We start from the raw sequence: 23812 nt of genomic DNA on the forward strand, positions 1-23812 counted from the left end.
CCCCTCGGTAGGTCTCAGAGCCAGCAAGCACAGAGAGGACCGCAGAGGATTGCCTGAACGCTTTATTTCCGACTCGAGCGGTTCCCTTCCTCGGTGCCGAGAGGCTGCTGCCCCAGCGAGACGGGAGGAGAAGCAGGCATGGAGTCCAGACCCAGGAGACGGGGATTTACTTCATTGGAGGTTTCTGGAGAGGCATGGCCTCAGGGCCAGCTGCGTGCTGGACGCTGCCTGCCAGACCGGGAGCTCTGGAGGTCACAGCATGGAGGTGAATGTGAAAAATCTCTCTCTCAGCAAGGATCCACCAGCCCCACGCTGGCACGGGACGGACATGCCCAGCACATAGCTGATAAGGCACTTGAAATGACTACAAGCCACAAGGCAACCTGCTGCCACCCTCCTTCCTTCCTTCCCTGCCTCCCCTGGGTGCTTCGCAGATTGAACCTACAGAGAATGGTGCGGCGCTGGAGAGCCGGCGGAGCAGGCTCGAGCTGTGGGTGTGTCACGGGTGGGCAGCGTCAGGCCACGCTCACTGGTGGAATTTCTTGTTTGGGCTGTTGGCATAGTCCAGGAGCAGCTGACACGGCGTGAACTGGCTGCCGTAGACGGCTTCGTACTTCCGCAGCTTGTCCACCAGCTGCTTGGCTCCATACGAGTCTGCGTACCTGAAGGGACCTGTTGGGGACAGGGGGACACATCTGTGACAAGGAAGAGAAGCACCGAGGTGCCTGGAAGGGTGAGAGCTCTGGATTCAGGTGATCCATCCTTCTCCCAGTCTCCGGGCAGGGCGATGCAGGACTCTGCCTCTGCTCAGCGTAGCGGGCAGGCAGGGAGCAGACTGGGGACAAGCTGGGACACAGATAATTCGGAAAAAAAAGAAAGGTCCCCTGCCCAGGCCATGGTCGCCGCCCCCCAGCTAGGCTGCAGACAGGTCCAGGAGAATTTTGCCCAAGCTCTTGGCTAGTACCTCGGCCTGAAAAGCGCTGTGCACCACAGCTGAGGTTATCAGCTCAGCTTTACCTGTGCCACACCACAGGCACGGGGGAAACGGTGCATCCTTGGACACCATTTCCCAGCTCTGTGTGCAGCACAGGACCAGGCTTCCAGGCTGGCAGTGGCAACAGGTGAGATACCGGAGCCTTGTTTTTCACCAGGCTGCACAAAACCCAGGGATTTCTTAAAAATGTCAGGTCTTTGCAAGTCTCTCATCCCACCTACACCCCCACGACTATCTGGCACAGCAAAAGCTCTTCCTTGGAGGTTCTCACAGGGAAGTGCTGATGAGGCTGGGGCCAGCATGGCTCTGGTGCCTTATTCCAATCTGAAGACACAGCAAACAGCTTGGTTAGAGTCTCTTGACCCTCCCCAGCCACAGCTCTGAGCCTGGGTCCTGGTAGAAAAGTCTCGCAGCAGCTCTCAGGCTCACTGCCACCTTGCGTGGGGGTGGAAACCTCTCTGGTTCAGGCTTTACACGGCAAAAGGACATTCAGGCTTGTCAGTCTGCAGCTCAAACCTGGCCTTAAGAGCTAGACTTGCCTCTGGTGGCTGCAGCCCACTGGGCAAGCCCACGAGGAAGCTTTCCAGCCAAGCCCCGCAGCCCAGCCCACACCCCAGCGGAACCCACTCACCTCCCAGGCACGGCGGGAAGCCCAAGCCGAACACAGCGCCGATATCTCCCTCCACGGGGTTGCTGAGGATCCCTTCCTGCAGGCACATGGCCGCCTCGTTCACAAACCTTGTCACCAAGCGCATCTGGATGTCCTCATCAGTGCAGCTGCAAGGAAAGAGGCTGTAAGGGCAGTGCAGGTAACACTCCAGCTGGGTGGAGGGGCACACGAAGCCAGCACAGATGGGGGACAGAGCCAGGCAGAGAATGGTATCCCACTGGGAATGTCCCTATCCACGTTAAGGATAAGGATTAAGGACCCAAGGCACACATGTAAGAACGGCAAAGGCTCCATCAGGCCAGATGGGAATGCTCAGGAGATGTTTCAGCACCGAGCTGTACAATAACTCCAACGCCAAGAAGGTCACGGCAGGGGCTGCACAAACCAGCCCGCCCTGGCAAGCCCCACCGCAGGAAAGCTTGCTGCCAAGGTGCCCAGGCAAGCGCTGATGAATTTGAAGACACCCCACTCCTGCTAGCACAGGCTCTCCAGAGCCAACAGCCCCCCTACACACCAGCTGGGAACAGCCAAACGCCAGCTGGAGCGACTCTGTGTTCAGCAATGTTCTCCAGCGCTGCCTGGTGCAGCCCTCGTGAGAGGGGAGAAGGAGCTGGGCAGGGGGAGAGCCAGCCCACCAGACAGCTACTTACACTTCAGGCTTGGCTGGCACTTTGAACCGTGCCAAGATCTCATCCATGCCGGAATTCACGCTCCTGTTCTTCACCCCCTCCTGGTAAACGTAAAAGCCTTTCCCTGCCTTGCGACCTGCCGGGGATAAACAGAGACCGTCACAGCCTGCCACACGTCCTGTTTGCTTGTGACACCTTCGCCTCTGATCTTCTTGGGACTCCTGCTTCTGTTAGCACAAGATTCTCCCAGCGCAGACAGCGTCTCTGCGCTTCAGAGCGAGCCCATCTGCTGCCTCACCAAGGACAGAGGGGCGTCCTATGTCCAGCTGACCCCTTGGCAAGATGTTGCCACTGTGCCAGGCGCTAATGCCTTCACTAGGTCTGGAAGACAGTCAAATAATGTCACCATTTCCGTGGCTACAGCAGCAAAAAGACACAAGGACACAGTCCTTCTCCACACTCGGGAGCAAGGGACAGAGATGACAAGATCTCCTGAGTAAACCCCACTGCCTGGTCACAGCAAGGGTCATTGGAGGGTGACAACGGTCATGGGCCAAGTGCAGGTCCCACTGATGGGACTGCTCTGTCCTGGCATGCTGAGGGACAGCTGCCCTGGCACCCAGTGTCATCAGGGCACACCTTCTACCATGTGGACAGAGACATAATTTTTCCTTCAACAGAGCTTCTAAACCTCAGCTCAGGGCTGATTGAGTCATCCTCAGTTTCACTTTTATTTCCATCCGCTTGCTCCCCATGTCTCAGAGCGCTTGTGCAGGTTTCACCAAGGACCAGACAGAGGTTCAGATCTTGCTGCTGCCTTTCCTATGGGCAGCATCTCTGCCTGCTCCTGCCATTGCTGCGAAGGAAGGTCTGACGGCAGCCACAGGTCTACCAGGGTACGGCTGGGAGGGATTCCTGACCCCTGCCAGGGCTGTTCTGACTGCTCGCGCCCAAAGCTGAGGAGGCTGATACAGGGGAAATGTGTTTGATTAGAACAGCCTAGTGTCTCACCTAAGAAGCCTTTTTCCACCATGGCCTTGAACAACTCGACGTTGCCTCCTCCAAAGCGCTCACCAAAAGCCTTGCCAAGGTCCTCGGCCACGTGCGTGGCCACATCCACACCCACCTCGTCGATGAGTGTGGCAGCACCCACAGGGAAGCCGAAGGCTGTAGAGATGGCGTCTATTTTCTTTGGGTCAATGCCTTCCTGCAGGAACAGAAGGGGAAGCAATGGCTATTTCTGGGTGAGGGTCCTGGAAACCCAGCATGGAGGCTCATCTGGGGCCACAGACTGTGAGCAGCCCCATTAGCCATCTGACTGCAGACAGGAGCAGTGTAATTGTGCTTACACCACTCCTGATTCTCCCCTGGTGCCATGTGGGGGGCAAAGAGCTTCACCACTGCCCACGCCAGGTCTCATCAGCCCACTGCTCAGCCAAGAGCAGGCTGGGGACAACCCCAGACACAGGGGCTGGTTACCCACCTCCCTTCTTGGCCAGGGCTGGGGTCAGCCTGGTCAGCAAGGAAGAAGCAGAATTTACGCAACTATTTGTCAGATTCTCGGAAGGTGATGGGATACACACCTGAAGAACTCGGGCCACTTCTCCCAGCATTGGCGCCAGGCACCTGGTGGTGTAGAAGCCAGGCCCGTCCTGGGGAAGAGGAGCACAGGAGGAAGGCAGGTGAGTACAAGTTGCAGGAACACGGCCTCTCTTGGCAGCACAAGAACTGCGTTTCACAGTTCAGGCACCGACATGCAGTGCAAACACACTGAACTCCATTTCTAACTGTATGTTATCGACTGCTAGAGCACTTTTTTCCTATAGGGCTCAGTAGTGTTTGAAGATTTCCATGAACTTACTCCCTGGAGGTTCCCACCAGAATGTTTTTATTTAAGTTTTTATTTAAAATAAGCAGGCTGCAGCAGTCCTCTTGCCTTTCCCAAAATGCTGATGCGGAAAAGGGTGCTCAGGGCCAGTGAAACAGACATAAACCAGTTGTTTCACCTCTGCTCTTGCTCGCAAAGTCAGGAAGCAACAGATTAACTCCAAGCTGCTGCTCAGGAAAGCCTGTGATGTGGGGATGAGGGTTGGAGAAGCCACATTGTATCTCCACTGGCCTTCAGAGATATCTGGAGGACTTTCAGACTTTTCCCAGCACCACAGGACAGACCTGCTCAGCACTGCTGGCAGCCTCACACATTAGTGAAAAACAACAATCCAAAAATACACTCAAACAGCCCTGAGCCTACTGGCTGAACCTCCCACACAGCTGGAACAGCATCACTGAGGCTTTCTACCATGGAGCACGAGGTTCGAGGGCTGTGTCTCAACAGCAGCTGTCAGCCCAACAAACCACTCAGCTGCCTCTCCCACAGATCACAGCGATTTGTTCTCAACTCCTGCCTCACTGCACTGTCTTCTCCCTCTGCTTGGTATAGCTCTTCCCCTACACTTGCACAGGTATTTCTGCCCCCTCTCAGAAAAAGATTTAAATCCAGAAAGAGGAGGGTTACTGCTCACAGGTCCCTCTGTCCTTGCAGCTTGCCAGGGAGAAGAGGTGGTGAGAGCCCTGCCCAGACTCTGCTCCATCTCGGATGCCACTACAGATGAAGCTGAACAAGGGGAGATTTAAATTAGATCTGGGGAAGAAATGTTTTCCTGTGCGGGGGGTGAGGCAGTGGCCCAGGGTGCCCAGAGAAGCTGTGGATGCCCCATCCCTGGAGGGGTTCAAGGCCAGGCTGGATGAGGCTTTGGGCAACCTGGGCTAGTGGGAGGTGTCCCTGCCCATGGCAGGGGGTGGGACTCGATGGGCTTTAAGGTCCCTTCCCACCCAAACCATTCAGGGATTCTATGATTCTGTGATTTCAGCCTCCTGGAAGCTGTGTGGAGTGGCACTGCCAGCTCCTCCTGTTCCTGCACCTTCTGGCCCTCCATGGCTGTTCCAAAGGACACTTGAGAGATCACTTGGACACTTCTTCTCCATTTTAACTTCCCAGCATAATGCTAGTGTATTCACAGCCACATTTCTGCCCTCCCTCGGTGCACAAGCCTGCCTTATTTATCACCCCAGCTCACATTTTGTGCAGCGGTCCCTCACCTTCACCACGATGACAACCTTGCCCTGTTTGAGGCCAACAGCAACAGCGGAAGCAGCCGTGTCCTGGGATGTTTTGTCCGTGGTGATGATTTCCAGCAACTGCATTTTGTCAACAGGGGAGAAGTAGTGCATCCCGATCACCTAGGCAGAAGGAAGAGCTCGGGGTTAAGCAGAGTTAAGACAGACTTTGGGGCAAGTCAAGTTACAGAGGGAAGCAGGCCAGCATGGGCTGCAGGACCCACCACCACATGTGACTGGATCCCTCTCTGACGGCACAGCTCTCCAACTCTCTCTTTTTGGCTTTCCCAAGGACATAGCACAGCTCCTGCCGCAGTGAGGATTTAGGTATCATGCTTACAGGACCAAGAGCGCTGCTCAGCTCTCTCTGTACTTGCTAATGATCTGGCAGCAAAACCTATCTGGAAATCTTAGCCGAGCTCAGTCCTCGGGGAAATCACAGGCGCTGCGTGATCCGCAGGGAGCTGGCGGAGCAGCTGCACGCCCGGGTGGTGCTTCTCCTAGGCTTCGAGAGTGGAACAGCAGCCACAGAGACAGATGCTGAGCAAAGTCCCTGTGTTCTGCTCATGAATGTTTTGGTTGGTGGTTGGGTTTTTTGTTTTGTTTTGGTTTTTTTGGTAATGAGGTGAATTTAAGGACAAGGCGGCATGTTTCCAGAAACTAATTACAGAGGTAAACGCAGCTTTCCTCTGGGAACAGCATTTAACTGGAGATTATTGAGCTGTGAGCCTCACTTTCTTAACACGACCATGTAATCAGCATGTCACCTCCATGCCTCCTGGAACCTGCACTTGGCACTAAGATCTGTGTAAGTCAGAGGCACCTTGCAGGAGAGTTGCAGACTGCAAAGCTAATTAAAGAAAACACACTAATCAGTTAACTGATTTCCTATTAGTTTCCCCATAAAGAGCCATTACACAGGCCATTTATTTAGCAGGAGGATGCTATCTGCAGGTATGAACAAACAGGAGTCAGTTTGCATTTCCGATGCAACTAAGGTCTGACAGCGAACCAGGAAGAGGCTCATGAAGGTCACAGGAACCCCCAACAGAGGGGACACACGTTGTGTGGATGCAGACGTCCACAGAACTTCAAAAGGCAATGCACTGCCCTGGGCAGGCTTGAGACCCTTGCACGAGTTTAGGCAACCAGCCAAGGGTACCCGTGCTTTTGAATTTGTGTAACACTTTCCAAGTGAATTCTAGAATGTCCATCCTCCTGCCCAAGCTGTTTTAGAGAGGGAGATGGGATTAGCTCACAGGAGAACCACTCACATTTTCTGCAGCCCCAGGAGGCAGAGTAGATTCCTCATGAGGGGAAAGTATCTCCCCCTTTTTATATCCAGGCCACCCTAGACAATGCTCCTCCCCGAGAAGACACTTTCCCATCATGGCAAGTCACTCCTATGTCTAATCAGTTTACCAAAATGACTGAAGTCTTCCTGGCTGGAATTCTCTCCGCTTGAGTCCTTCCATAGCTTCTCTACCTCCATGTGCATTAACATTTCCTGGAGGGTGCTGACCTCCCTGCTGCACCCTCCTTCACTAGCATCACCTTGGGGTGGGTCTACCTTCATCCCCCTCCCACCTTCCAAGGAGCACAAGCTCTTTGTTCAAAGCTCACACTGGGGACAGAGGAGGAGCTGTTTCACGTTCCGAGGAGGAAGCAGAAGGTCCCAATGCACACCTCCAGCAAAGCCAGTTTGCTGCTACCAGGCAGCCCAGTGCAGAGCAGACTCGGCAGGCACGTGGCACTGGGTACTCACCTTCTCTGGCCTCTTGCTAACAGCAGCGATTTGGTTGATTGGGAGGGCAGACGTGTTACTGGCAAAGATACAGTGAGGAGGAATCACCTGTGGCAGGGGGTGGAAGAGAAGAATGTAAATGCCCAGGCTCCAGAGTCACACCTAGAGCGTGATGTGCAGAGCCCTGAGAGAACTGTCCCAGCACCCTGACGAACAAGGCAAACCTGATTTTCTTTGTCAGGGCAGACAGCATTAGAAACTAATGCTAAAGCAGCAGCCCAAGTCAGACAGATCTGACCCCCCTGAACTCTCCCCAGGACTGCAGTATTAGCCTCAGAGCCCCCAGGTTTCTGCCAGACCGCTGCAACCACATCAGACACTGCAGGGAGGGTCTTCAGAAAGGGGCACAGAGCAGCTCCTTCACCATACAGTTATTTCCCCAAGTGTGCTCTTGAACAGAAAAGAGCAGTGGCAGCAAGCTAGGGATGGCAGCTAAAGGAATATAAGTTGTGGAGATACCAGAAGACGTTACTGTCATATCAATGTGCTCAGACAAATGGAATTTTTTTTGGAGCGGCTCCCAGAAGTCAGAGAATGTCAGAACTTCCCCATCCAGATACAAACTAGTGACTCCTTACTGAACAGTGAAGAAGGAAGGCTGCCCTTGACACTCACCCACGTACTGACATAAATAACTTGCACCAAACTGCAGCACAAAGGAGATGTGACAAACCCAGCGGCACAGGACAGGACACCCTGAGTCTCCAGAGCGGCCACATCCAGCACAAGCTGCTCAGAACCGATACTCACAGCTTCCACTTCCTTCAGCACTTTATGCTTGATGTTAATGTCCTCGAACACAGCCTCGATCACCATGTCTGCCTTCTCAAAGCCCTTGTAGTCCAGCTGGCCCGTCAGGTTGCTGAGAATGGAGTCCCTCTCAAATGATGTCAGAGTCTTCTTCTTCACCTTGCCGTTCAGCCTGGGGAAGGACAGCTCTGTCACAGCTCCTCAGCAGCCAGCCCACACTGCTGGAGGTGCACAACCCCAAGGGCATCCCTCCCTCCCACGGCTGGGACCCCAAACACCATTTCCAATCCAGAAGGACTGTCACTCTGCCAACTAGCCCCTCCTTCCATCTGGAAAAAGGAGAGCCACGCTCACACAACTCAGCTGAAGGTCAGTTGCTGACATTCCTGACAACGCACAGCTGAGCCAGCAGGACAGGGGAAAGAAATCCAGCTTTTCAGAAGTCTGAGCCCATGCCTCCCGGACATGGGCCTCCAGGATTATTCCCTCCCCCCTCAGCTCTATAAGCTACTGCTAAATCTAAAAGCTAAAGCAATCATCTGTTAGGTTGGCTACCTACCTAAGGAGCTAAGGCTGAATACGCTGGGCCTATTTCGTAGCAATATCCCAGCACAGTGCATAGGGCAACCTTAAAAGAAAGCATTTCTGTGATATCTGATGGCAGAAGACTCCAAGGGAAGAGAGGTGTCAGGAGTTCCTGACTGCCTGAAAGCAGAGGGGTATTTTGACTAAAGGCAGCCCCCTTCCATCCTGAGCAAATTCCTCTGAAGCCACGTACCCCTTGAAGACCTGCTGCTGTCCTCTGTCCAAGCCTTTCTGTGCTGTGTCCTTCAGAATGGTTGCCAGTCCCTTATCCACCGAAACCTGGGCGATCCCAGCTCCCATGAGCCCTGCTCCCAGCACTGCCAAGGTCCTGCACAGAAAAGGGCCAGGGAACACATTCAAAGCTGGAAATATCTGATTATTTATTTATTTATTAGAATTTAGAATCCTTAAGGTTGGAAAAGACCTCGAGGATCATCAAGTCCGACTGCCAACACAACACCACCAAACCCAAACCCAATTTCCATTGCTGCTGTCAGACTCGCTCAGATCCTGTCCACCCAAGCACTGTTTTTAGTGAGGCCATGCAAGATGGTTTCACTTGTGGGTGAGAGCTCTGAAGTGCAGAGAATCAGCCTTCTGGAGGCTGGAAATCTCTCTGCTCTGTTACAGGACTCTGATTTTCAGGACTCTAGGCCACTTGGTCCCTAGAGCCTTTTAGCAAAGGTCTTCCAACTGCTCCTTCAGACATCCCACACTTGCACTTACTTGACCTCTCGCTGAGGTGTTCCAAACTTGTTCTTCTTGCAGCGCACCTGCCCGTAGTAAAGCCCAATGAGCGCCTTGGACTCGTTAGTCATGGCGAGCTGGCCAAAGCTCTGCAAGAAGAGGGAAGCAGAGAGTTTGGTGTTTAATAGCTGGCTCACTTCCAGCCCGCACACATCAAAAACATGGCAAAGGGAGAGCACATCCCCTGTGCAACTGCACAGACTGGTAACTGGCTAGAAAAGGAAGAAGGATGGGGCGTACGTATCCTCTGCAGAGAGACTGAGGCTAAGCACAGCCCAGTCTGCACCCCTACCTCCCACGTGGGCTGCCAGAGAGCAGCAGGAAACTGCCTGTTCAATGGCCTTTCCCATAGAAAATATAATTTAAAGCATCTGAAAGATCACGTAACTCTAACACTGTGTCTGGAGGGGCAAGGGTTCTGCCAGGGAACAAGAACAGCCATCGTATTTCCATGTCCATCGCTTTCCTATCCCCTGAATCACTCACAGCCCATTTCCACCCTCCCAGCACAGCCTCGGGAGGACCATTCCCTCCCAGTTCACTGTCAGCAGCTGCAGGGTCCTACGAGATCACTGCCGGAGCCACTTCTGCTTCCCCAGTGGCAGGACAGTATGTCACCGACACGGGACCCTTTCTCCCCCATGCACATCCTGCACGAGCTGGGTTCATTGCCCCGGTGGCTTCCAGGCCCTCAGGCTTTGAGGAAAATCTTTACACTGGCCAATTCTCACTGGCAGCAGTAGCCTGATACTATTTTCAGAGGATCACAGAAACAAAACCAAAGGTCTGCATAACCTCCCAGCACTCAGCGTGAAACTGGGAAGTAGTCAGGAAGACAAAAGACAGCGTAAAGCGACAGAAAATTAATGTTGTCTGAGCCAAGGCAGCTCAGGAAAGCTGCCAACGCAGTGGAGTTTAGAGCAGGCTGTATCTTCCTTCACCGCTGCCTTGTGAGTTAGAGGCTTGTTAAAATATCAGAAACACAAAGGCTGGGAATGAATCTGCAAGTCTGCTATCCCAGGGGAAAGAGGGCGGTATTAAAAAAGACACGACACTGACACTTATTATTCTTTAGAGGGTTCTGGGAAGATCTCCATCCTGCTGCTATTCTCAGGAAAAAAAAAACAAAACACATTCATTCTTTGCTGTAAGGAACAGAGTATCCCAAGCCTTTTATTCAGCACCAGACCAAACGTGGGTGGAATACATAACCAGAACAAATACCGCCAGGAGGTGGCTGGTGAGGTAGGAGGCAGACAGCTACAGCTCAGACCAGGACCTTGTCACAGGAGAGGACAAAGGGAGCTCCTAAGCATGGCAGGAAAGACGGCGGGATGCACCAGGTAGCAGCGTGAGAAGCTGGTGAAACCTACAGGTTGTACTGTGGGGGACGGACAGATTTCACTGGCATTAAGGGACAGGAACATGAGAGATGACCCAAACACAGAGATGATCAGATGGGAGTGTTGGGGTCTTGTGGGGAGTCAGGGCTCGCAGAGCCAGCAGCGCCCAGGAAACCACAGCAGCAACACTCAGTCACAATTACCTCTTCTGCTTCAGAAATCCGAGCACAGATGTAGCAAAAGTGGGACGAGTGAGGAAAAACTAATGGGGGGCAGGTTGTTTATTAAGGCAGAGAAAGGGAGGGATCAAGATGGCTGGGGATGAACAAGCATGGGAAAACAAAGGCTGTGTGTGTGTGTGTGTGTGTGGAATGAAAGGATCATGCACAGGCAAACCGCTGGTGAGCGCACTTGCCTGCTCCAGCCCTGGACCTGCCCCCCAGTCTGTCCCACCTCCAGATTAAACTCTACTCCTATTTTCCTGAGTGTGCCACTGGCAAACCTCGAGCAGGTCACAGAACCACTGAATAGGTGACGTTGGAAGTGACACATGGAGATTGTCTTGTCTCAAAGCACTCGAGCAGGCTGCTCTAGACTGCTCCCAGTTGGGTTTTGAGTTATCACTGCGGAGGGAGACACCAAAGCCACTCTGGGCAACCTGTTCCAGCATTCAGTCACCTCTACAGTAAAAAAAAGTTGTTTTGCCCATTGAAGTGGAATTTCCCATTTCAGTTTGTGCCACTGGATACTACTGAGAAGAGTGGAGGGGCAGCACTTGGCATTTCCCTTTGCTGAACTTCACGAGGTTCCTGTCTGCCCAGCTCTGCAGTCTGCTGAGGTCCCCTGGAATGGCCCGGACTAGCCAGAATGCTGACTGGAGTGGCTACTAAATAGGTAAGTTTGACCAAGGGATAAGAAGAGAGAAGTCCTGTTCTGGGTAAGCAATTACTACTGAAAAAAAAACCACCTGATTTTCAGAAGCACCCAGGTGAAAAAGGACCAGCACAAAGTCTCTGGACTAGGAAACAGGACAAACAGTAGAACAAGAGTAATGGAGAATCAACACCCTGAACAAAGCTGATTGTGAAAAAAGATGGCAGAGTAAACAGAACATTGGTTAAAATGAAAGTTAATTCTTGGAGGAAATTACTTGTTCGCACCAAATTGTGTTGAAACACTGATGAGACTGAGAGCACTGCACCCACACCTCCAGGTTACCTGTTCCATGCGACAACCAGAAAAAACAAACAGTGCTCAGACACAGAGAAATCAAAGTCTGGTTATTCCCACTCAAAAAGATAACACAGGCAGGAATGAGAAAAGATGAGGAATCCTGACAAACAGTTCTGTTGCTCAACAGACACCTTTTTCACCACCCCACCGCCTGAAGCAGGGGCAGGGAGCAAAACACCGTCTGGAGCAGCCTGTGACGAATATCATCCTTTGTGTGTGGTTAAACACAAATCTCATCGCCCCCCCTGCAACTTCTCAACTTACCCATTACCACCAAGGATCTAATCTCCTTACCTGGGATTCCATGAAGTATCCAGCGTCACGCCCCTGGTCAAGACCAGTCTTTACAGCCTAGTCAAAGAACAATAAAGATATGCCGCTGTTAAGTCACGTCTGCCAACAGCTTCACTTTAATTACATCACTTTTTTAGCTGCACCTCCTCTTCTCACCAGTGACCCCTCCTCAACATACAAGGCACACTTCAGACTCTCTGGGTCCTGTCCATGCTGTCCAAAGCAGAGCTATGAATCACCTCGTCCTTCTAGCACAGAACAGCTACGACGGCAAGGAGCTTTCCATTAGGTTTTTACACACACCTTGTGGATCCAGGAATTGTTTTCAGGACTGTGCTCCTGTAATGTCACTGCTCTTGAGCAGAGGGGGGCATTCGCAGGTTTCAGAGAAGTCTTGGAAACAGCTTAAATAGTGAAAAGTCACTTGAAAATAAGGATTTGACTACGGACAGTGTCTGCAATACAATGCCTGGGTAACTCAGGGGACTAACTTTTAAAGTATTGTGTGCCCAGTGCTAGGAAAACAGCAATCTATATTTTCCTGGCTTCAAACAGGTTAACCCAACTCTTCAGACTGAACTGTATAGGAAACCTGAAAAAAACACAGCCAAAAGTTTCACAAAGTATTCCAGCTACGCCTTTCCTACATTGGGATTCTTCATCTTCCCCTTTCTGGTATCAGTACCAGGTAAACTGGTGATCATATTCTGGGAATCTACTCTGAATTTTACCACACTTGTGCGATATACCACACAGCTAGCGATCATTGAGACTGATCTCCTGTGAAAATCAGGACATATGGCTTGACTCAGAGGAAAGAACCACCTTCCCCCTGTCTGCTGCCATGTTATCCCACAGATTCACCTTCACAGTGGTTTCTTGGACCTTGTTACCTCAATGATCTTCAGTGGAGCAGGGTAGAGTCCTTTGGTTTGCTTCTGAACTTTGCCCTCCACCGTCTTGTAGACTTGCTGCCTCACGAACGGCAGAGCCATGGCATAGTCTGTCAGCTCTGCAAGATGGGACAAAACACGACTCAGCACAGTGCTACACGCACAATCAGCCTTTAAATTATTAACCGGAATGTCTAGATGTAAATGCTGCATGTCTGCAACAGAAACGTGCACCTGGAACTCAGCCACAGGGAGCACGCTCTGCTCTGAAGGGTTTCTACGGCTTGCTCCACGAACAAGTCTCATTTAGGGCTAAAGTGCCCTCCTACCACAACTGGTGACGGAGTGAGCTCTGGGGAGCTGAGCTCCCACAAACATGTCATCATTCCTGGGCTCTGCTAACCGCACAAGGGCTCTGCTAAAGAGGATCAGTGCAGAGCAGACCCATGAGCCTCTTCCCACTTGATTACAGAACATTCTACTCAAACTTTGATGATGGATAGTCCTCTGGAGGCAGCTGCTCCTCTTTCCCCGAGGCCAGGGTCCCTTCCCGTACACTTCAGCTGCACCACGTGCACCCCTGGCAATGCTATCTGAAGATCAGATCTGCAGAGCAATGTTTTCTCTACCAACCCAGCTGGCTCAAGAGATGATTACAACGTGAAATAACTTTGTTTTGAAAATGGAATTAAGCAGGAGAATGAACACACCCCTGAGAAGCAGATCTGGACTGTCCTCACTCCAATCCCTTGGGATCTGGCTGCAATGCCCACAGACTTACTCTGTACTAGCCCTCTGGATCTCTTGGCAGACACAGTCCTGTTGGCTAGTCCTCTGGCAAAGTCAACGGCTACCTCCTCCAAGTACTCGATTGTTCGTGCTTCTGGAGTCTTCAGACCTGGCCCTGTGAACAGCAGAGAAGCCTTGAGGAAACGCAGAACTTATCACTGATGGATGATGATGCAGAAAGGCAAGGATGAGACAGCAGTGTGATGTTCCTTTGAATTGTTGCCGCTATTCCCCTACCTGGTTGACTTTTCTTGATGATGAACAATGATGGAAAGGCTCAACAGGTAACTATATGAAAGCTCCATGGTATTTAATATTCACAGCATTATACAGAAATGCCAAAATGCCAACTCCCAGTGGGAGCAGACAGCAGTATGCCCCTTAAACGTCACCACTACTTTCACGGAGCCACAAAAGGTTGGAAGGGGACACAGGAAGCCATTTGCTCTGACCCACTGCTCACAGCAAGGCCAAGTTCAAAGTTAAATCCAACTCTGGAATTAGATCAGGTTGCTCAGGACCATGTCCCCCCTTGCCAGGCTCCCGGTGGTGTGCCATCCATCTTGTGACCCACCTCTGCTAACTTAAAGCTGTCCCACAAACAATGAAGCAAGCCACCACAAAACGAGCTTTAGCAATTTCTGAGGGCGGGTTGCAAAATTTGCAAGCACAGGACTTGTATCATCAGTACAGGAGGACAGAGCTCCGGGCTGAAAAGGCAGTTGTGTAAAGTTGCTGGAGGCAAATCCAGTGAGTCACTAATGAAAGAGCAATGCCCAGCGATTCCGCAGAGGGCCAGCAGCTAAACCTGCAGCCTTGGGCTGCCTCTGAGCTAGCAGAACCAACCTGATGAGGTTTCATCAGCTAGGCAACCTCATTAACCTTCACTACAAGCTGCTCCAACCATACCCAGATGCTCCACAGAGCCTTCAGATCTAGAAACACCACAGCAGGCAACTTCTCCCTGACATGGGGGACAGTTAAAGAACAAAAACAAAACAGAAACCCCTTCCTCTTTCACCTCCCACTACTCTTGCCCTCTGCCAAAAGCTGAAATCTTCAACTTTAAGGTTTCACCTCTCTTCTCACAAAGGCTTGAGAGCACACACCCAGCAGAGCCCATACGCTGCTGCCTGCTGGAGGGTCTCTCAGCCAGAAGCCAATAAAGGAGCACGTACATTTTGACCAGATCATGAAAACTCACTGTAAGAAGTCTCACTCACACCCTGGCAGTATGTCAGAGCCATTCTAGAGGAAAACAGTCCAAACAAAACAACGTATTTAATTTTACAAGCAGCGCAGAAAACTTAACCCAGAACTGCTGCATCACCTACATTTCAGCAATGCCTAGTGGATTTTAGAGAACTTATTGGAAATTTGAGAGCATTTGGGATTTCAGAGCTCAAATCTTACCAGCTTCCAAATTCTCTTCCCACCACTTCAAGGCAATGTGTCTGAGACCTTCAGCTTTAGTGACCTGATGTGCTACAAGATGCGAAAACCCGATTTCCCCTTTCCATTAGCGTGGGTGTTCAACACCAACAAGTGCCAGACCTTGATACTACAGCTGAAGAAAAGAGCTGTTTATTTATTTAAAGTGTGAGCTATAAGAAATATTCCAGCAAGGTGGCCAAACCCACATATGTGGGTTTACTTCACCTGAAGTTATCTCTTAATTTTGTAGTGTCCTGACCTGGAAACTCCAAGCTGTTGACTCACATGTGCTTTCTTACATGAAAGGCACAGGCCAGAATTAGATCTGGGCACAGCAGTAAATCGATCAAGGGAACGCTGCAGATCTCCCTACTGAAGGAGAACGGATTGCACCCCATGAAACCACTTCCTCATTAATGCTGCCTCTCTCCTTCAAAGCCTTCTATAATGAATCAAAGCATCACCCCAGCTAAAGCTGCTTTTGCCCAGACGTTGAGAATGAACATGAGAATACTCAGTGGAAAGCCTTCTGGCACTGCCTGCTGTTTGAATGAACAAGGAATGCCTCTAATGCTCACATATAATTTGGTTTTTGTGTTCCTCCTACGTGCTTATCTGGTCTCAGCCAGGATGCCAAACAGCTCGTCAGAAAGCTCATGTTTCCTATAACCCCGCCAGTGTAATCACGGGTATAAAAAGCCACGTTTGCTGGCTCTTAAAAGCCAATTCACCTTTAAGCAAGTACACAGTGGTGAAGCTTATTCAGGCAATTTTAACTCAAGCCTGGGTACCACTGATCCATTTGATAAGTGAGAACCCAGCTAAGGACATCTCATCCAGCTGGAGACCGGCGTGTGAGACAGAACAGGCACAGGGGGTTCCCCTGCATTTCTCAGGGCAGGCAGCAGCACCTTTCTTTTTTGTTTTGAGGATGTCGTGGAGGGTTTGCCCCTCCATTTAGTCACCTTTCAAGAAAGCCCCCCCAGTGAAGGAATAGCAAGAAATCATTCACTGGTCCACTCAGCACTTGGAAGTGCCATTTGGTCTGCAGTTTGCACGGAATTTCTACATCCAACTGAAAGTCTGTTGGTAATTCAGAGCACCTAAGCTGCAGCAGCTGGCTTCTTCTCAAGATCTTGTCACAAAGATTAACATCTGCGGGCTGCATGTGTGTAGGCACCGATCATCTATTCTCCTTTCATTCTGGGTTGCAGTCTGTCCCTCTGACATGATAAATGAGGAATGCAGGTTCTTATCTGGGTAGTTAGCTAACTCAGGAGAGCCAGCAGGCCTGCCCTCTGCACTCACCTCTCCCTGTCCCCTAGCTTTAGCAGGAGCCCGACATTTCAAGGTCCCCGTGTAAGGACTTTGCAGTCCATATGCTGTGCCCCCACTAGACTGCGGACTGTATCAGTGGCTTCTCCACCCGTTTGGGGAAGGTGGAGAGGTTAACTGACAGGCAGCACACCAAGCAATGCAGAGGCATCACGTCTGACCTAGCGGGTCCACCAGCTGCTCAACCAGACCCATCTTCTTTGCTCTGTCAGCACGGATGTTCCTTCCCGTCAGCATCATATCAAAACCACCTGGGAGGGCAGAAAGAGGATTTCAGAAGGGTAGCGTGCCATGCAGCAGAAAGGGGCTATCCAGTAGAGTTTTTCTCTTACTTACCATCTTCGGCAGCCGCTGAGTACCCCCTGCCCCTGGCAGCAGACCCAGTAACACTTCAGGTGTTCCCAAGATCGTTTTCCTGTCCTTTGTTGCTATTCTGTAGTGACAGGCAATGGCAACCTTAGAAAAGGAAGAGAACACTACAGGTTTTCCTGTGAAAGATCACAGAAGAACTGGGCATCCATCACAAAGGTCTCTTCTACACACTTCCTCAACTTCCTTCCCAACTCAGTTCCCTAAATCCACTGCCCACGTTCCCTCTGCGCTCAGCGATGGCATCTTCCAGCAAGAGAAGCGCCCACAGGGCGGACGACAGCAAGCAGCTATGATATGAACATGAAACTACCAAAGTGAGCCAAGCTATTTTTAACTCTCACCTAGACCATTAAGGGCTAAATTCATTCACTACACCGAGAGCATGGTCCCATTTACAGACCAGGCACAATACTTGGTTTATCACTGGATCGCCAAGCCCAGAACTGTCACCACAGCACTTGTAAAAAGCTTTGTGACTGCTTGAGAAACCTGTACACAATTGAAGAGACTCCATTCCCAGAAGGTTATTCTGTTTTAGGAACAACTTTGCTCTGGGAATTGCTAGAGTCTTTCAGTTTACAAACTCCAAAATGGAGATTATGAAGCAAATGCTGCACCCAGTCGAAGTGGCAAGAGATGGAGCAGCGTAGGCAGGACAGGGTGGAGCCTGGCCAGGTTCCCCGCACCCATCCCTCTCACAACCACCTTTAAAAGAACAGAAGTTGCTGGAATACGAGACTCATTTCATCTGAAAAGCAGTAATTTCCAGCCTGGACTCTGCCAGCAGCATTTATCCAGCTCCAGTGCCTGCTGGCAACAGCCGGTTTTCCCTGGGATGCTCTCATCTCAATATTAGCCTGGCCCACACAGATCCATATTATATTAGCTCTCTTTCAACAGAAGCAGCAAAATTAGCATGGCAGAGCCCTGAAGCACAACGAAGCCATTAACTTCCCACAAACTCATTAGAATGGATTTAATGAGCCCACGGCAGGTCTCAAATCCTTCTCAGAGCAAGAAGTCATGCAGGTGTCCTCTGCATAGTTTAGAGAACCAGCGCTATCAACTCCCACTCCTGCTCGTCAGATGCAGAATTGTTCAATACCTCCAGTCCTCCTCCCAGGCAGGAGCCACTGATGGCAGCAACTATGGGCTTTGAAGACTGCTCAATTTTATCCATCATCTTCTGTCCATCCTGTGAGAGCTGAGTCACTTCCTGAGAAGTCTTGCAGGCTTCAATCATGCTGCAGTGAGGCAGAAAAGCTGATCAGAATCGGAAAAGCGCTCAGAAAACGGCAGTAAAAGGAGAGGGCTTCAAGGAGCTTGTTCCCCTTTTCCCACAAAGCTCCAGTGACTGACAGGCGAGAGCTATTTAGTCCCCCAGCCTTAGATTAACAGACAACACAGGACAACTACTAAATTCCGTGGGTTAGGTCACTGCACGCGGACAGGGGGCTGCGCCTGCAGGCAGTGAATGAGTTTCCTTGTGTCAGAGCTCTGAAAGCCCTGGAGGAAGAGGAGGATGGCTCAGAGGAAGCCTCCAAGCACTTGCCAGGAAGGGTGGAGGGAAGAGCCCAGGATCACTTTTTAGAGGAGCAGATAGCCAGTGCTGTGATGTTGCACTCCAACAATTAGAGACTCCCTGGGCCAATTATTCTCACGGAGGCTACCAGCCTTGGCCAGGCACGTGCAAATCCAGAGGTCTGTAGTGTTGAGACCAGCAGACACCTCTTAAATGCAGCCTGGCCTTCTGCTTCGCTTCCCAGCTCTAGCTAGTGCCTCCTTCCCACTACCACATATATCAAGTCTCTGCCCCTGAATAAAACCAGCCAAAAAGGCAATAAGGTTTTGAAGCGCCTATTTGTAATACATCTTCTTTCCTCAGAGCTTTTTGGCTTTTATCATCTTTAAACAACTACTCTGACCTGCCCCATGTCAGGACCAGGAGCCAACAACACCTCAGGTCCCAGTGAGAGCACGCACAGGGGTCGTCCCACACCCTGCCAGAGCCACCCCACGCCTGCGAGGCTGCTCCCATGCTCCACATGGCCAAGCACCAAATCCTGCCTCATTGAGGGGCCACGCCGGCAGGCTGCCAGGCACTCAAACCCAGCTCCTGCATGTAAATCAGCTGCTCTTGTTGTGTCCCAGACCAAAGGACAATGCTCACCCTGGAGCCAGGAAGGGTTTCCTCGGCTGCACCCCAGCACGCAGGAAGGAGTGACCGAGCGTTACAGCCAAACGGGGTTTAACGAGCAGCCACGTTCATCAAGGTCCTAACTTCATCGGAGCTAGTGAGGCACCCCCTGCACATGGATGTCACTTCCAGCCTCTGCCTCACCCCTGGGGAGGTGTCAGTGACAAACTGCTCAGACTTCACAGCGCACCAGAGCGCTGGCCCTGGATCCTGGGCTTCAGAGGAAGCTCTGTAACTTCTAAAGCCCCTGTACTTACTCAATATCTGCTCCAGCAATGAAACAGCCTGGCTTTGAAGAGATGAGGACGGCACTTTTGATGGCTTCATTGGCCCAGATCTCGTTCATCACATCAGTAAACTCCGCATTTAATTGTCTGGATAGAGTGTTCACCTGGAAGCAGCAAATAAGCATCGTTAACAGGGAGCTCAGGAGACTGTGGAGTTTAACCGCTGATTAAGTACTGGACTCAACCTTCATATCATCAGAAAACTTGCACGGAAGACAACAAAAAGCCAAAGCCAACAGTAGGTCTGAATGGATTTTCCAATCTGCCTGAAGACAGGAGCAGCTCTACAGCATTTCAAGATTTGCCTTCTGCAAAGAAAAGGAATTCGTCCAACAGCCAGGCCGCTTCTTGGCACAACTGTAACGCTTCGGGGGCACTCAAACCGAGCCCAGATCTGCTATAAAAGTGAGTTCATCCTGCATCATAGTACAGTGAGAAAAAATCCTACAAGATCAAACCCTGTGGCAGGCCATCAAGTAATCCGTTGTTAAGAAGTTCCTCCTTCACCTCAAACACAGATTTTATGAACTTCTAAGCGGGTTTTTTTTTTTCTATACAATGGACACTCTCCTTAACCACCTCGAATGCAAGAGCTTAAGAAGTTTTAGCAATACCTTGTGCCAGTGAGAGAAAAGTTTGTTCAGTACACACAAAATATTTCCACGAGGCATTTTCAGCTGTCTCACTAAATGCCCAAATCCTCCTTCTCCTATTTCTCCTTTGTTCACAACTTTGAAAGGCTGCGGGTTAGGAAAGTTCTTAAGTCTTAAACAAGAATTTTCACCGCCCTCTCTGGGCTACTCCTGCCGTTTCCACTGATAGGTCTCATAACCACAGCCACTAAAGCGGTACCTTTGAATTTGGTGTGTTCAAGCGTATGACGGCGACATCTCCTTTGATATCATAGGTAACGTGGGTTCTAGCTGGAAACAAACAGAAACATGTCGTCAGCTTCTTCTCCGGGGATTTTAAGAAAGAAAATGAATTTGCATAGAAAAGCTTTACACTTACACTGAAGAGCAGTGGAGGTGGAGATGTTACGGCAGGCATAACCTAAAGAAAAGACGTTGCAGGTGTTAAAGGGATTCTCCTTTATTAATGCATCCTCCCACTTCCCCTCATCTACCGAGTACAGTGTGTTGGAAAATCCTTGGCACAAGCCAGCTCCTTCCCTTACAGCCTGACCTGTGCCACCACCAGAGCTCAGCAGACTCCACGCTGCTGAAGTGACCTTCACAGCACAGATTCCACACTGCGGCTTCCAACCCCAGCAATACCAACCTGAGGGAAAAACAAAATCAAAGCCTTCTGCCCGAAGAGCCGACAAGCGACGGCACACGGGGAGGTTTTGCCTTTAGTCTGCAGAGTTTAACGCTTCCTCGCACACCAAACCAGAGCCCTGGCTGCACTGTGGAGTTTCAAACCTGCGAGTTAACCTCTTGGCAAATCAAGCAGAACTGCCCCAGAATATTTCTGTAAAAACATGGTCTTGTGCCAGTGAATGGTGCCACCCCAAGTGTTATCTCATAGATCACAGGCTGGTGAGCCACAAAAAGATATTAACTGATTAATTAATATTTATTCTTGCCTCCATCTATCAAAAAAATACTTGATCCATCTCTACTGATTACATATGGAAGCAGCCAGACAAACCTGTCTTGCTCCAAAACGCTCTGAAAACTCGGACCATCATAGGAACCAGTTCTGCCCACAAAGGAAATGCCACTTTTCTGACTCACAAATCCCAGATCTCCTTTTTCTGCTGAGAAATGGTATTTGGCCTGATGACCTCCCAACACCAATGGATCTCAGTTCTATTCCAGTGACCTTGATCTCGACCGGAAGGATCCTCTAACGCAGGTCTAGGCTGAATCCCTGCCAAAGCTGCTTTCAGTCTGAAATCTAGTCAAAGCTTTACTTAAGCACCAGCAGCACATCTACTGACGGGAATGTGGCTGCTGCGCTCGGGGAGGTTCACTGCTCAGCGCTGGTAAAAGGTGCGGGAATGAAACATTCCCATTCCCAGCAGCAAGGCGGCAGAAAAGCCAGTTCAGGGAGAACAAATTCAAAACCCAGAGGTTCTTCCCCCTCCCCGCAGCCCTGTGACACGGGCTCAGGGCCGCAGCTCCCCCGCACTTTGTCCCTCTTTCTGCTTTGACTCCTGCGCTGGCAGCAGGGACTGACCTTTGTGCTCCATTCCCCAAGCCGGGGAGAAGCGGTGCAACGCCGTGGGGATGGAAATTCCGTGTCAGTCTGTCCCGGCAGACAGGTCTGTGTGTGCGTGCGGGTGTCATGTGCACATAATTCCATTTTATAAACAAAGAGTGAGCTGGTTTCCACTCCAAAGCTGCTTTAAAGCATTTTCGGTCCAGGACAATGCCCAGATTGTGATTGCTGCAGCCAACATTAATTTCCTTAAACTTTAGGTGTGCTGAAGTCAGGTACTCCTGGAAATAAGTGCCAGTGCTGGTTTCCCACAAACCTGAGCGTGCTCTGACAATAAACTTTCTGAATGAGATGCACTTTTAATGGCAGTATTTTAACCCGATAAAAGCCACACAGCTCCACTACTTGAAGAAGAAGGTAGGGACCGAACTACCTTCCTGAATTCGTTCCCTTCAATCCCGTGTTGCTGCACGCAGCTAGGGACAGCAGGAAGGTGGATTCTACCAAACAGATTTCAGCTGCAAGGTGAGTTGCAAAATGATAACGTTTTCCTTCCACACCCTCAGTCAGGCGTTTGCTAAGCCTGGGATGGGGAAAGGCGAGCAGAACATCACCAGCGCTTACCGAGAGCAAGGCACTGTGTACTGTACCGCACACAAAACACACAGTGTTGATTAAAAATAAAAAGGGAATGGATTAATTAACTTTTTTTCTTTCTACAGTCTAATGTGCTTTCCTCCATCATATCAAAAAACCTTAAACCTTGAATTCCACTTTGCCTTTCAGTTCAGGCAAAACAAAAGATATGAAGTAGGAAAAAAAAATACACCAAGGGCTCGACTGAACAAATCTCACTGCATTCTACTGCAAACTCTTTTGGGAAAGGTACTGTCATTAAGTAACAGCTGCTTAATATCCCAGTGAGGGTTCTTTAGCCTGACAGGATTTTATTTTAGAGCCCAGAATACTTTTGGAAAACATCTTCCATGTCTCAAAATAAACGCACATTTACTTGCATCCGCTTTAGGCGTCGATTCATTCAGCAGCACAATGGTAACTTGCCGAGATCAGAGCCAGAAAAATCCTCCTTCAAAACCCTGACGGAAGCAGCTGCAGCCAGATGTAAGCTTCTGCTGTTCCACTGACGTTCACTCTAGAATTAAAAGCCTTGAATATCGATTCCACTTTCACCACTTCACTCACTAATTAAAAGACCATCTAGAGACGCCAACGCTTCACACAGTTGCTCTCAGAACTTGGATGCAGCAGAGAAGGGCAAACACCGCCTTCACGCAGCCCGCCAGGACCTGTTTCTTCCCACTTTCTCTTTTCTCTCTCATTTCTTCTGCTCCTTCCCCGTCCAGCACTTCCCCCTCTGCCCTTCCACTCACCCGGCGGCGGCATGCCACTTGAAGCAGGAACAGCATCCATGATGGTTCAGCAGAAAAGCCTTCCTGCAGTCCTGGACCGAGCCAAGCGCCGGCAGAGCGAACGAGCTGACACTCGGGACGGAACCGTCCCCGCTGCCAGCCTTCACCTGCGAGCTGATGGCACAGAGCGCCGAGATGGGAAACTTCAGACAACCTGAGCTTTCCTCCCCCCTCTGGGAACCTGCTAGCAGATGGCATGTGGCTCAGCAGGTACAGCAGCTCTCAGCTCACGCTCCTCTGCCTACTCGCTCGCTCCCTGGCCTGCCCTGGCGAGGTTTGTGTCCCGTCTGATAAACGCACAACGACGCTATTAATTACAGTGGGTGACAGCATCCTCACAGCAGCTCCAGGGCTGTCTGTGATGAAGAATATTGCCAGATAGAAAAAGAAATCCAGCCAACAACAGCCTGAGGACTCTCTGGAGTTACCACAGCTCTGCTCATTACCGATTGCAGCATCCTGCCCCTCGCTCACGTACAAACTGGCTCAAACGCTGCAGGTAAGACAGGTATGGGGCTGAAATGAAACACTGCCAGAGGTCAGGTCAACTGCACACCAGACCCCGAAGCCCTTCGAAGCTAAGAAATAAGAAATGCCTTCCAATGTCTCTGAGCTTTGCCCTTCGACCTTCCTGGGGGCATGTGGTGGCTCCAAGGAGGGACCACGGCTCAGCACTGGAAACAGGCAGGGGAGCCCCAAGGGTCCGCCCAGCAGATCTGAGGCATCTGTACACCCAGACAGCT

General features: G+C 50.8%; 1 protein-coding gene across 1 annotated transcript; it reads right to left on the reverse strand.

Annotated features, from left to right (window-relative positions):
- Positions 1 to 298: 298 nt before the first annotated feature.
- On the reverse strand, positions 299 to 23043 carry HADHA (hydroxyacyl-CoA dehydrogenase/3-ketoacyl-CoA thiolase/enoyl-CoA hydratase (trifunctional protein), alpha subunit). The gene is made up of 20 exons (XM_010073539.1): positions 23031 to 23043; positions 20485 to 20526; positions 20326 to 20396; positions 19444 to 19577; positions 18095 to 18233; positions 16947 to 17073; positions 16779 to 16874; positions 13841 to 13963; positions 13060 to 13178; positions 12167 to 12223; positions 9276 to 9385; positions 8743 to 8877; positions 7965 to 8136; positions 7176 to 7262; positions 5393 to 5533; positions 3877 to 3945; positions 3305 to 3500; positions 2315 to 2429; positions 1626 to 1771; positions 299 to 672 (listed from the first exon to the last, which is right to left on the reverse strand). Exons 1-20 carry the CDS (start codon positions 23041 to 23043, stop codon positions 527 to 529), a joined length of 2238 nt encoding a protein of 745 aa, XP_010071841.1. The 3' UTR covers positions 299 to 526.
- Between the last annotated feature and the right edge of the window lie 769 nt (positions 23044 to 23812).

Source organism: Pterocles gutturalis, unplaced genomic scaffold (genome assembly GCF_000699245.1).
Source record: "Pterocles gutturalis isolate BGI_N339 unplaced genomic scaffold, ASM69924v1 scaffold25876, whole genome shotgun sequence".
In the NCBI taxonomy this organism is placed as follows: Eukaryota; Metazoa; Chordata; class Aves; order Pterocliformes; family Pteroclidae; genus Pterocles; species Pterocles gutturalis.

Excerpts from the sequence above, each read along its gene's own strand:
- HADHA (XM_010073539.1), bottom strand. Across the intron at positions 3,946-5,392 it reads AGGTTGTCATCGTGGTGAAG|GACGGGCCTGGCTTCTACAC; the intron begins GTGAGGGACCGC and ends CCTCTTCCCCAG. Across the intron at positions 673-1,625 it reads CTTCCCGCCGTGCCTGGGAG|GTCCCTTCAGGTACGCAGAC; the intron begins GTGAGTGGGTTC and ends TGTCCCCAACAG.